General features: G+C 40.3%; 1 protein-coding gene across 3 annotated transcripts in view; it reads right to left on the reverse strand.

Annotated features, from left to right (window-relative positions):
• Positions 1 to 304: 304 nt before the first annotated feature.
• trpm7 (transient receptor potential cation channel, subfamily M, member 7) overlaps positions 305 to 14,327 on the reverse strand; it is a 35,807-nt gene continuing 21,784 nt past the window's right edge. Inside the window, exons 21-40 of one of the 3 annotated variants that reach the window (XM_073815794.1) lie at positions 13,388 to 13,639; positions 13,093 to 13,267; positions 11,394 to 11,526; positions 11,131 to 11,315; positions 10,918 to 11,050; positions 9,103 to 10,091; positions 8,678 to 8,772; positions 8,452 to 8,542; positions 8,082 to 8,161; positions 7,944 to 7,969; positions 7,040 to 7,065; positions 6,901 to 6,948; positions 6,552 to 6,596; positions 6,261 to 6,326; positions 5,491 to 5,774; positions 5,293 to 5,375; positions 5,002 to 5,207; positions 4,141 to 4,192; positions 1,319 to 1,425; positions 305 to 1,235 (exon numbers count right to left, since the gene is read on the reverse strand). In XM_073815794.1, the coding sequence (XP_073671895.1) occupies positions 1,105 to 1,235; positions 1,319 to 1,425; positions 4,141 to 4,192; positions 5,002 to 5,207; positions 5,293 to 5,375; positions 5,491 to 5,774; positions 6,261 to 6,326; positions 6,552 to 6,596; positions 6,901 to 6,948; positions 7,040 to 7,065; positions 7,944 to 7,969; positions 8,082 to 8,161; positions 8,452 to 8,542; positions 8,678 to 8,772; positions 9,103 to 10,091; positions 10,918 to 11,050; positions 11,131 to 11,315; positions 11,394 to 11,526; positions 13,093 to 13,267; positions 13,388 to 13,639 (3,207 nt within the window). In that variant the 3' untranslated portion in view covers positions 305 to 1,104. Of the gene's footprint in view, positions 1,236 to 1,318; positions 1,426 to 4,140; positions 4,193 to 5,001; positions 5,208 to 5,292; positions 5,376 to 5,490; positions 5,775 to 6,260; positions 6,327 to 6,551; positions 6,597 to 6,900; positions 6,949 to 7,039; positions 7,066 to 7,943; positions 7,970 to 8,081; positions 8,162 to 8,451; positions 8,543 to 8,676; positions 8,773 to 8,870; positions 10,092 to 10,917; positions 11,051 to 11,130; positions 11,316 to 11,393; positions 11,527 to 13,092; positions 13,268 to 13,387; positions 13,640 to 14,327 lie in introns of those variants that run through there. The other 2 variants (XM_065257963.2, XR_010529061.2) reach the window with 2 other exon arrangements.

Here is a 14,327-nt window from a genome sequence, read left to right on the forward strand (position 1 = left end):
CAACATGGTGGATGTAGTACGTCCAAATTCATTCTTACCATCCATATTCATACTATATAGTTGCCTACCTACTGTTTAAATGGTGGATGAGTAAATACGTCATCTAATTCAGTGCCTACTGTCACGCTGTGAGATTTCAGGTGCAGCCGATGATGAGTTTACTTTACTGCAGTCACCAGATCTCAATCAAACACAGCATCTTTGCAATGTAAAAGTGTTCAATAATAATGAGATGAACTCAGATCATCTGGATAATCACAACTCGGCTAAGATGGCAAATGATAAATAAAATAAGAAACACAAATGAGGATGCTTTTCAGTCTTTTATTGTTTAAATGTACAGTAAAAAATGTTTACAGATCCATGAATATCTCCAGCATCAAATATTCGCATCATGTTTCAGCTGGTGCCAGATGATTGTATCTATAAGATACACTAGATATCTCTCACACAATACTCCAGCGACAGCAACAGACCAGAGTACAGCTGTAACATTATTGATTTGGGTTTGGATTGTGTGGACTTTCAGTGTTCGGCACAATGATATATCACACATACTACTACGCTGTCATTTGCATTGCAATCTGCCCATCGTCTACACGAGATCTGAACGTGTATGAACCTTGAATACATTCATACGAGCGCTCCACGTATAGTTGTCTGTACATCAAAACAAATTCTGTTGGCATTCAGCTCTGTACAAAGTCTGATCATCTGTGATCTCTTCAAAACCAGTAAGAGACTAACATTGCACTGAAAATTAATAGCATTTTTTACAAGGCAACGTTTTGTTGTTTAGAATAAATACTTTATTTTAAATTGATATTGTACCAGTTATAATTTTATATGGACATAAAAACTTTAAAAAATACTCTTAAAAGATGATAATCCCCATTATACACGAGACTTAATAAAACATCTCTGGATTGCATCTGTTCATTTGCTCAGAGGCAACACATTATCAATGTAACGTCATATAAAAACATACAGCGGTCCAACACGCACGCACACACACACGCGCGCACACAGACGCACACACACACACACACACACACACACAGTGTTTCTCTTTTTCATGTGTTACTCAGGACAGTGTATGTTTTCTCACAGCATTAAATGCATTGAGGGCCGCTGTTCTTTAGTGGCGCCCCCTGCAGGCGGTGAGTGGGACGGACCCTCGGACGAGTCGTGCTGCACTGCTAGTTTATCTGGCGTGTACTCGTTTCTCTTCAGATCTACAAGACATTTCAAAGGTATGGATACAGAAAGCTAAATCAATCCATTGCTCCGCTCTCATTAAATCATCAAACTCACTCACCTGGAAGTTTGAGTTTTCGGCAGCAGGAGTTGCAGTGATGTTTGGCGCGGAAATTTCGTATGGCATCATCTCCCAGGTTTGCAGGACCAAAGATCATATCATAGGACCTGTCACAATAACCCAATATTCATAAATATATATGCATATCAATAGACCATTTGTGTGTTTGCAAACAGAGATGATGTATTTTGTGGGCGGAGCTCAACTGGTGTCAGAAAGTGTCATCTCTGCAGTAGCGGTGTGAAGAGTTTTAGCATTAAACTCTGATTGTTATTGATCCGGTGTTTTGTCCAAGTCTGTATCCCCCATGTTAGTGTTTCTTATAGCGTTTTAATCAATTTAGCCCTATTCAGACTGGATTGTTTTACTGGGGTAGATGGCATAATGTAAGTTTACCACAGTTTGTCTGTAATATTGATGGTCAATTCACACGGATTATAAATCTCAGTAAAACCTTCAGAACGGTTAACTGGATTATTAACTGGATTACGCAGCGCGTCACCTCTCTCGTCATCACATGCACATTACCTTGTTTCCTCATAACACGTGCAAACATCATAACCCCATTCACACAGACCTCTGGTCCCAGAAAATACCCATAAAATTGCCAGACAAGCGTCTGTGTGAACAAAAACTCGTTCCGTTAATCTTCTGGGATCGTTGCCGGAAAGAGGACCTAGTAAGATACGCGGGTAACACTCTGTGTGAACAGAAAGCCGCAAGAATGCCATAATGGGCGTGTCGAAGTGAGGACGCACGCGTCATCATCACAACACAAGTTATGGTTCAGCTCCTTACAATGAGAGATAACATGCATATAAAAATTCACCACGAGAAATGTTGCAAACTAGATTGAAGCAGTTATCAGGAAATGATAAATGAGACGCATAAACAATGACGCACGTGCCGTAGTGAGGACGCGCGTGTCATGGCAACATGAAGTTGGTTCAACTCTTTAAAATGAGGGATTTACAACATTCACTACGAGAAATGTCAGCATACTAGACTGAAGCGGATATCAGGTAAGTTAGCTCGTTACTTACTGCGTTGAAACGGAGATCATTCAGCAGCATAAAAGAATATCGCGTCACGTGCTCATTTGAGCTATAATAAACGAAAATACCCGCGCGTCATCCCACCAATATATATATCGTTCAGCTCTTCAAAATGCGGGTTTTAAATGCATATAAACAATCACGATGAGAAATGTCTGAAAACTGTATTAAAGCAGAGATCAGGGAGCTCGTCAAATATCCACTCTGAAGCTGAGATCATTCACCAGAATAGAACTGTGCATTCACGCGCTCCTTTATAGTCTTATCATAAACAAAAATGCACGCGAGTGGTTTCTGGAGAGAGAAATAATAAAAAATATGCAAACTTCAGATGCTGCGTAGAAGAGAGGGCGGGACTTTCAAGAGGTCACGTGTCTTTCCGGGACCATCAGATGCCGTGTAATCTTGGCAGTGTGAACGAAAAAAAACTAACCATTCCGGAAAAATCCAGGATGCATTTTACGTGTATTTTCTGGAATGTCTGTGTGAAAAGGGCTCATGACACAGACAAGGAAACTCGAAACACTGATTAATTTCAGTTTGGGGAAACGTCAGTTTCAGGAACAATTCTGTGACTCTGAGAAGTGAATTTGACTTTTTTTTAAGTTTGTGTCGTGTTATTCAGGAACTGACTTGCCACTGGCTTGTTTTTCTGCCTAGAACGCAAGTGAATGCTTCGTTAAGCACTTTAATGTTTGAAAGAAACAAAATTGAGTATATTTGCAGCTGGTTTATTCACACAGGATTAGTATTACCTGAGGTAATTTCTCCAAACCTTTTTACCGAAGGTAAAAGTCACCGTAATCTTTACTGACATGGAGCATTCGGACAGGACTAAAATCGCAGGGAAGCTCTGATATAAATTGCTTTACCCCACCTCCCTATGGAAAACTAATCCCGTCTGAATAGGACTTTTGTCACTCCTGAGGTTTGCTTTTGTTGAAATTCATTAGATACTGGACAGAAATGATCAGAATACATCTAGAAATAATGATTAAAGGCAAAATTGTAATTAGAGCCCCACGGATATATCGGCAAGCCGATATTAGGCATTTTCCAAACTATCGGTATCGGCATTCATAATGGCCGATAAATGAATATTAAAAAAAAAAAAAACGGACAAAACAGCCTTCATTAGATTTCCTCACTGTTGGTGTTTTTGACAGAGTGCTCTGAACCAGTAGCTGCTGGTGGGGGTCCATATTTTGGCATCTAGCCACTGCCTGAGTCAAGTGATCAGCAATTTATATTTTGCTGTTGTTGTTATTTATCAGAACTTAACAGAATTTGTCTCCAGTCCTATTCAAAGTTATATTTATGAATGAAGTCTTTTAAAACTGGTAACTTTGATTTGGTTGTTGTTGCCTTTACATTTTATATCTTAAGTTTGTATTTTTATACATTTTATTTATCAGAACTTTAATATATTTTGATGTTCCTCTGTTCTGTTGTGACAATAAAAGAAACAAGTTTCTTTTTAAAATCACATTATTTTAGTTAAAACTCATAAATAACTACAAATAACTAATGTTTGGGAAATCTTTTAATGTTTTGTGGCGCGTTTCTGGGGAAAAAATATCAGCCGATATATCGGAATATCGGATTTTAAAACCAAAAACATTTGTATCAGTATCGGCCTTCAAAATCCTTTTTCGGTCGGGCTCTAATTGTAATGGTCTCTTCATTTTTTCCATGGCTGTAGATGCTACACTAAATAAGAGATGTTTGTTTCTTCTATAAGCTTACATGCATCAGAACAGAACTCACCCTTTCTCTCCGCTCTTAATGACTGACGGATCCGTCAGAATCTCACCCACCCCTGAAGAGAGAGAGAGAGAGAGAGAGAGAGAGAGTCACCAGCCAATCACAAAACAAGAAATACAGACAAATCATCTGCTTTAGCAATGTTGGGGGTAACGCATTACAAGTAACGCGCATTACGTAATAATATTACTTTTCTGAAGTAACGAGTAAAGTAACGCATTAATCTATAAATTTACACATTAATATTTGAGTTAATTTTTAAAAAAAGTAATGCAAGTTACTTTTCAGTTTAATTAATTTAATTTAAAAATAAAATAGTGTACTGAATTAAACTGAACATATTAACATAGAATAATGCACTCTGTGCACCTGAGCGGGAACAGTTTAAGTCAGAAATGGAGATGGCAGGCCAGAGCTTGAAATTTTTGCGATCATAAAAAACACCTGCAAGGCCTGAAAGAGATCAAGCCTCAGCCAAGTAAGAAAAAGTAACGCAAAAGTAACGTAAGCATTACTTTCCAAGTAACTTTGCATTACTTAGTTACTTTTTGGGGGAGTAACTTAATATTGTAATGCATTACTTTTAAAAGTAACTTTCCCCAACACTGTGCTTTAGTTTGTTTCAAGCATGCGTCTATATCTTGTTTCCTTTCTTTAAAGCACGCATGTGAATTCTCCAAGATAAAATGTTTGATATAAAATAAGTGACAAAATCTGGCAATGCATTAGGGTCTTTTCTGGGTCAACAAATATTTGTACTTTATTTAAATATACTGTACATTTTACAGTGCTATGGGAAATGTTTTTATTATTATGATACTATTGAAGCATCAGTATAGAGACTTAAAACTTAAAGAGTCCAACCCTGCAGATCCAGCACAAGCAGTTCTCCTCGCGTGTATTCATACGTCCAGTGACTGAACGCCAGCATGGTTTCTTCCAGTAGGTTGGTGGGAACGATTTCATCTCCGTTGTTGTTATTAAACTTGCGAAAGTCTCCGGTGATACATTCCTCGATAGCGAACCACTGACCCGCAGAATGACAATACAGCAGGAAAACCTCCAAGAACCTAAGAGAAAATAAAAAACCCAGGGCTGTAAATGAGGATCATTACGTGTTGGTCTTCACTTAGATGCTATATATATATATATTACCTGGGTGAGTATGGGATGGTCTTTGGTCGGATCTGATTGAAGGCAAAGGTGAGTTTCTGAGCTGCTCTCTGCTGCTGAATTTCCTATCAAGACCGAACACAAACACAATGAAAAATTTAAATACGAGAAGTCTCCGTGTACACAACGAGATTAAAGACACAGAAGAGACTGCAGTGTGCGAGCCGGTGATCATTTTACCCTGAGACAGAGATGCAGGACCGTTTCTTCTTTGTAAAGGGTTTGCCAGGTGTTGACCACCTCAGACAGGAAGGATTTGACGATATAAAGGTGTCCTGGTTTCAGAATGTCATACTCGGACCAGGTGCAGAGAACTTTTAATGCCCTCCGCAGGCCACCGCCCATTTCCTCCTTACTGAGGAACTCGATCTTTGCGCAGAGACCACGCTGTGCCCACGACGACATGCTGTTATTGATGCTGTTGGGAGAACTTTCCTCCAGTCGGTACACGGTGACGGGTTCACCTGCGAACGGGTGAGAGAACGTCACGCGTCTGGCAAGTTTATATCCGTTAACACAATGAAAAGAAATACAAAACATCAAACCGGGATGGGCGGCATAACTCAAACATGCTACGAGTATATTTATTTCACAGTCTAACAGTATATTATAAAAGGTTTTGTTATAAAACAATGTGCTAATGGCTACATGTCAGACAATCCAGACTTTCTGTACTTGATAAACGACAGGACAGATCAAAGATAACAACAAATATAAGCTAAGTGTTGTAAAATAGCCAATACATGCACAACTGTGACTGATACGCACTTAAACGTTACTTACATGATTTAAGCTTTATTTTTACTTTATCACTCGTGCATCACTGCGCAAATATATTTACCAAATTATAAAACATACAGCGTAATCTCTACTCGCCCAGCCCTGTATGACAACAATAAATGGCAAAGCATGATGGGAAAGAGAGATTGGAGGGCAGTACTGCGTCTTACCTCTGGGGGGCACTGGGGTAAATGGTATACTCTGAGACAACCGCATCAGGTTATTACGTTCCACCGCTAACACACATGTACACAAACACACACACAGGGCTGATGTCAGTACACATCACAACAACTGCTGCTGCCACATGTCTGTTTCAAACCCAAACCGTCACGTCTCGCCCACTTAAATGAGATGTTTGGACTCTGTCATTACAGTAGAGTAGAGTCTGTGTTTAATCTAGCAGCTTGGGTTTGGATCAGGATGTGTATATAGTTTCAGTAAATGACACAAACACTGACCTGAATACTGATAACTGTCCATGGGCTTGAAGGGAGAACCGATCGCTGCTCAGAGATAAACACAGACAGACAGAAAGAGACGGGAAAGTCAAAATAAACACCGAGACAAAACCATTGGAACGAAGATGAAGATCATTCGGTATCTCTGGAGGAAATATTATCAAGGTTATAGTTCACCACAAAAAAGACAATTAACCCCCAATCTTTAATAATGTAATGTAATGCAAACAAACAAACAAACAAACAAATAAATACTACTATACTGAAATGAATCCTTTCAAGACATGACTTGATTATGGTTTATTTATATGACTTTTTATTTAAAAAAATAATAAAGTTTCAGACTTACAGTCCTTGCGTGCACCGAGGTGTCGGGCGGCGTACAGACCCGCAGCAGCTGAAACACACACATACAGACAGACTGCGGTCATGTTGGGTTCAGTAGATTGTGTCTGAATCTGAATTAAATGTGACAGAAGTTCAATTACCATTTAAAACATCGTCTCCTGTACTCCTAAAGAGAAGAAGAAAAATCCTTTATTATAGATCTCACAGACACACAATATTTACTCTACTTCACATCTTACCCTTTAATATTGTGTTTTCACTTTTCATAATTGTTTTAATACTATACAAGCTGTATTCTCTATCTCCTTTCCCTAAATCTTATTAGGGCAAAGTATAAGTAGCCGTACTAGGACACACCTATAGCCTACAAAGCATACTTCATTTGACTTGAATGTGTACAGGATGTGTACAACGTGTGGACAGGGCACCTTGTGGATAATCTAATTACTGCAAAAAAATGAAAAAGTGCAGTGCAACCTGGTCAAAAACACCCAGCGGTGTGCAAACTAATCAGATGACAAAACATTTAAAAACTGAACAATATCCAGGCATTTACCCTCACAGAAACATTTCTGCATATTCAACAAATAAACATCAAATTAGATTTATAAGCTTGTTTCCTCATGGGGACAAAAAACCGTCCAAAGTTCAAAGGTCAATGAATGACTGGTATTACAATCTGTAGGGTTTACCAGGTACACACAAATACACACGTTGGCATATGTGGTTAACGGGGACACTGTACAAACTGTATATTCTGTACCTCTAACCTACTCCAGTCCCTAACCATCACAAAAACCTGTTGACAGTCTTTAATTGATGATGAACTAACATTTAGTTTGATTGTTAAGACCTTCAGTTTATGAGGACACTTCCTGTGTTTATAGTGTAATAAACATGTCATTATACACTATCCCCGTAAACCACATAGACCAACACACACACACACACACACACACACACACACACACACACACACACACACACACACACACACACACACACACACACACACACACACACACACACGGTGCAGTTACTTACAGTTTGCTGGATTGCACCGATTTACCCTGAGGATCAATGACAGAGAGTTCATTGCATTAATGTGTGTCTGTGTGTGAATGTTGTTTTATTTAATCTCAGATGTTATCATGCTGTGCTGTGTGTGTGTGTTTGACTAACCAATAGCACTGCAGCTGACAGATCCTCATGTCGTGAGATGTCCTCCAATGAAACTCGATTCTTTTCCTGTTTACTGAGCGCTGAAACACACCGAGGATAAGAAGCATTTACGCTTTGTACACAAATGATACGAGAAACTTCCTCTGAGGACCTCGTGTGATTCAAAATGTGTGTAAAAAGTGTTTTTCCTGTGCTGCTTTTCTGTCAAATAGATTTAAAGATATGATGACGTATACAGCAGAAATCTTTTGCTTTAAAACCGTTAATCTTTCATCGTGAACGATGTGACAGCGGCCTGGCATTGTGATGTCTTAAAACAAGGTTAATATTTGAAGTGTTCACACTCATGTTGTGTAACATTTATACTCACTGGACTCTGGATGCAAGAACGAAGGGTTTCTGTCAAACTCGGTGAAACCGGCGTACGAGTTCACTGTCCGCATGTGACCCTGTAACGCCGCCTTCATCCAAACACAGACACACACAAATGATTGTCTTTGACTGAGCGTGTGCAGTCATTCTGAACATTGATCAATCATCAACATCATTAAGAGGAAATCTTCAAACAGACAAACAATAATCAAATCTACACTGACCGCATCTCGATCTTTCCTGGATGGACTCGGCTGCTGGCCACCAGCTGAAACCTCCTTCGGGAATGACCTCTGACCCTCCGGCTCATCCTTGTGACCTTTAGAGAACATTTTAAAATCAGTCCAAGATTATTCTCAGACAACATGACAGACAAGAGATGATGAGGTTTTTTTTTTGAAAATTGTTTTTGATTACGTGAGGTCTCTAAGACACCAGCACCAGCCCAGGGTTAGTCTCTAGCCCAACGATACAACACAAAAAACACTCGGTGTCCTCGACCACCGTTTCAGATTCCACCTCTCACAAACCACCGACAGATGGAGACACCCGTCTCACCCTCTCTAACACACACACACATATGGGCATGCAGGGGGTCACAGTTAGGTGTCACACGTCCCCAACAGGCCAAACCGGACCGAACCCAAACCTCCGTGTTTCCGCCTGAGTCCTTGCACCGCACGCCTGCAGCGGGCCGCTCTCTGGAACGGTGCGCTACGCCGGGGTTCCCGGAGCTGATTATCAGGAGCCCGAGGGAGGCCCGGGAGTTGTGTGTTTCTGTTGGGCTGATCGGTGGTCATGGGTTCCTCTACTCTAACCTCATCATCATCAGTAAAGGCAGGATTCACGTATCCCTGACACTCCGGCTCACACACGACCACCACTGGGTCGCCTTCATCACTGTTCCTATAAACAACTTCATCTTCCTCCTCATACTCACCCACAAACGCCCCATACTCCACGGTGGCATGCGGCAGCTCTGTCTGCGCAGTGCGAGGAGGCGTCTGCGCTCGAGCCATATAGGAGCGCACGGCGGACTGCGAGTCAGTGAGCTGCGTGGGGGTGCTGACGAAGAACGTCGCGGTGCCGGCCGGAGCGCTGACGAGACCGGAGGGACTGGCGTCTTCGAGTCGGCCGGCGTTCCCCTCGCGCAGAGATCGTCCACGCAGACGCAGCTGAGGGGAGTTTGCGTGAGAATCCATCAGCGAGCGCGTCTGCGGTGAGGCGAAACCTGAAAATCCAGCCGAAGCCGATCTTTCTGAGCTCAGACGAGGCTCCGTACCGCGGTGCTGCGGCGTTCGGTCTTTGGCCCCGCCCCCAAACAGGGAGTCGGCTATGCTGGCCACGGGGGGCAGGAAACCCACACTGCACCGCACCAAGGCGTTCGATTTCGATGGACCAGCGACGTCAGACGGGCCGGGCCCGAGGTTCTTGGAGACGCTGAGCTCTCTGGTGATCTGGTTGTGGACTTTGCTGGCCTCGGATGCCCGCTGGGCCGTCAGGGCTTTCAGCGTGTCCACCGTGAGCACCGACAGATCCTGCAAGTGCCCGATCTGAGAGTCCAAAGTGTGCAAAGATCGCTTGATGAAGTTCACTTTGTTCCCAACCTCCTTCAGCTGTACGCACATCGTTTCAACTCTAAAAACACAAACGCACATAAACCGTTTAATTGGGTCACAATCAGTGTTGAGTCAATCAATAAAGTCATTCATTTCTAGATTCTAATTTCATCTACAATCATGTAATTAAATGAGTGTACAAATGACTCTCTCAAAAAAGTACTTATAGACTTTATTACTAATTTCTTTCTGAATCTTATTTAGTGTATGATACAAAGATAGCCTTGAAACGGCTGGAATAAATCATATAAAAGTACATCAATTATTGTTTTTCAAAGTCTAATTCTCACTATTAACTAGCTATGAACTCTTTTTGCCTGAATATACTCCTAATTACTGCGCATTAATACTTAGTAAAGTAGTTGTTAAGTTTAAGGATTGATAGGATTAATGATGGAGAATACGGGTTTGCAGAATCAAGCAGTAATATCTGCTTTATAAGTATTAAAAAACAGCCAATATCTCAGTAATATTAATGCTAATAACCAACTAGTTAATAGTGAGGATCATTAAATTACTGAGTAATCCCTTACTTTACTTTGTCAAGAAAAAAGTAATGAAATTACAGTAACTAATTACTTAGTAACTAGTTACACTCAACACTGGTCATAATGTAGTTGTGGTTTGAAGACCACCTTTAACATTTAAAGAAAGTTTAAGGTCCTGTCTTGGCTTAAGTGTTTTGAATAAATGCAAAGCATCAATTGTCATGTGATTATTTTGGTGCACTTTCTAAATGAACTGAAAATCTTTTTTAAGACATAAATGAAACAGGAGGGAAAATTTACAGGTCCAGTCTGGCCTGTGCTTTACATGTTGACATGTCATGTTGTGAGGAATCTGACCTGTCAGACGTGAGTCTGATTCTCTCGTCGCTGCCGGAGTGAAACTGATCGTCCTTTTGATGAAAATACGTCTCCACACACTGTTCCTCAAAGTCATGAAGCTTCTTCTGGTCCTCCTCTGTCAGGAAGAGCTCTGTAGAGACACATCAGCAACACTTAACATGTGTGTGTTTGTATGTATAAGAGAAGAGTAAGTCAAGAATGGATTGTTACTTGGCCCGTAGGTGCTGCTGTCCTTCTTCCTCTTCCTGCAGACAGACGACAGGAGAGACGCCACATGACTGAGCAGAATCAGAGGGGGCGGCAGGACAGGCTTATCATGATATGCCATGATGAAATGGTAACGCTGGTATTTCCACACCAGGTTTGACATGGACTTCACCTGCATGTACACATTACTGCAGAAAAAAGCAGTCACGGTCAGTTACCGCGATAACAATCTTAACCATGGCAAAACCGACGGTCGGGTCACTCACTTGAAGAAGGCGATGAGGAGGTTCACCATGAGAATGTACTGAACGAACAGATAGACGGCCTGCAGCAGCGGAGTCAACCACACGCCCGTCGCACACAGTTCCTTAGCGTGATCCTCGCTCGTGTTTGAGCACACTGTCGAGATAAACGCATATGACACGTGATTAAATGAAACAAATATTCACAATGTTAATGCGAGGCAAATGCAGCCATAACCTCACGATGCAGGATTTCTCAACCGGTTGAGTTAAAGGCTAGGGTTACAAAGCGATGGAAACTTTCCGGTAGATTTGAACTTAATCTGGGGAATTTTGTAAATATTCCAAATTGGAAAAATAACAGGAATTTATGGGAATTATTTGGACATTTAGAGAAATTTATATAAACTATCTAATATTCAAACATAAATAAACATTTTGTTTGGTCATAAGCAGGTCATGCATGCAAGGTCATACACATTTATAAAATGAGGTCTTGACTGATTTAACTGTAAGTAGAACTAACTTCATTGAGTAACACAAAAGCTTGATAAACATCATTATAGTTATTATAACAGTGCTAGTTTACATTTAGATATCTGATTTACAGGCTTGCTAGTTAGCTACTGTATAAACAAATTTAGGTATTTGCTAGTTAAACTATAATTCCATAGGTCGAATAGGTTTATCCAATTAACTTGATGAAGTCCTCGGGCACAAATGCAGCAAGTGTGGCTTTGTGGTAGTTAAGGTCTGGAAAATGGAGAGGAATTCCCCTGAAGTGATATATGGAGGATTTTTCACACATTATTATGTGTGCAGGATTGAAGAAATGATCTGTGCATGTTATGAATGAATGTAAGTACATGCAGGGGGTGTGGCCTCACTTCAGTAAGCGCTGTGTTGTGTGCATGTGACTGATCAATGTGCAGGGGAGACATACAACTCAAAGTGCTTTAAATCTTGATGTTTAAAACAAAATTATGATGCAAGATTAACCCTAACAACATTTAAGTTCCCTGTTATTGACAACTCAAATTCCCAGTTTATTCCCACTATTTCCCATATATTAAATAAAAAAAATTATAAAATATAAATTCCCAGAATTCTGCAACCCTAGTTATAGCGACCCAGTGTTGTTAGTTTAACCATTATTTGCAACATTACAACAAACGAGTTTATGTTGTATTATTAGGTCACGGTGGAAATGATGCCAAAACATTTGAAACTCCTACTGCCTCAGTTTCTGTTTGGAGTCCACACAAGTTGTTTCATCTCATGTGTTTTGGAAAAAATCCAGGATGATGTTTGGGATTTTTGTTCTGAATATAATAAATATGCACCAAAACGGGTAAAGATATACATGTAAATTAAAACATTTAGTAGACGCTTTCATTTAAAGAGAGTTTATCCGTTTGCGTGTTTCCTGGGACTGAACCTGTGGTCTTTGTGTTACTAATGCAATGCTTTACTAGTGTTTTAAACTGAACCCAGGACTGTTGGTGGTACAATAAGTTTCAACAGGTGCTCTTGTATAGCTCAATGGTAGAGCATTGCATTTAAACCCAGGGGAAGTAGATGCTGACAAAAATGTATAACTTGTAATGACGCATAAGTTTCTGCCAAATGCATAAATGTAATGTAATGTAATGTAGGTGCTTATGTGCCTTCGGTGCTTGGGCCATAATAACCTTCAGCTCAAATGTAAGATATGCGTTCATACCGTCAATCTCATACGCGTACACCTCTCCATACATCATCCAGTACGGCTGGAAAACCACGTCTTTGGCCAAAGTCCACGAGGGCTCCTCGTTTGGGTACAATATGGCTTTACGAGGAACTCCGTAACTCAGCAATACAACAGCCATAATCACAACGATATAAAACATGTTTGCCACCTGCAGAAACATACAGCGATAAAAAAACTTTTCAATTTGACCGAAACAATAAAAGACTGCAGGTGAGGGAAAAATCACAGACCAACGGGTTTGGGTTTAACAGAGGGCTGGAAACCTCACCATTTTTCCAATCATCATGACGTACGGCCCGGCCTGCTGATTGACGGCCAGAATGTCCAGCAGCCGCACGTACCAGAAGATGATGTTCAAGCAGTAAACGATCCGACCCGCAATAAAAACGTTATTTGTTCCGAAACGCAGACCGAACCCGAAGAAGAACATGACCATGGCCAGGAAGTCGGAAATATTGAAGTAATCAGTGAACCAGACTTTAATCTTCTGACTGATTTTGCCTCCTTCTGACATGAACATCTACAGAGAAAAACATTTACATTACATTCATGTGAAGTGTGTGAGCTGTGCAATTTATAACCCTAACATTTTAAAACTCTTTATATCAACGGTGTAAAGAGCCTCTCACATTATGAACAATATCTATAAAAATATAATTCATTAAAAAAAAATTTTTTTTAAAGAGAATAGTGGAGTTCACACCACAAATATAACAATAAAGATATAATGAACAATGTCGTTGAGATCACTTTCTGAGAGATTAATGATAAATGATAAACCATTGACAGCCAATCAAATCTATTTGTGCAAGCACATTGAATGACAGATGACACTGTGGAGTATGGAGAGAGATATGGGTCTTTATTACATGCGAGAAATTAAATGATCTGAGAGAAATAAAAGTATTTGAAAGAAAAAGTTATCACACTGATAGCAAAGAAGCATTTCATGAGAAAAAAAGAATATTTGAGAGAAAAAGTTTTCATACCAATAGTAAAATTAGCCATGATGCTAGGTAAACTTGCAAACTCACCTGCGGTTTATGCTATTTTAAATCAAATGCCAAATGAATGTTCTGATTCTCACTCCTTATTTAGTGAGTAGTGAGCTAGTTTCTACCTTTGCACTTGCTAGCCTAAAAGCACCTGAAGAGTAACTGTTTGTTCATCATATACAACCTCCTGTACAACTTTCAACCAACGTGTCG

Source organism: Paramisgurnus dabryanus, chromosome 9 (assembly GCF_030506205.2).
Source record: "Paramisgurnus dabryanus chromosome 9, PD_genome_1.1, whole genome shotgun sequence".
NCBI classification, from domain to species: Eukaryota; Metazoa; Chordata; class Actinopteri; order Cypriniformes; family Cobitidae; genus Paramisgurnus; species Paramisgurnus dabryanus.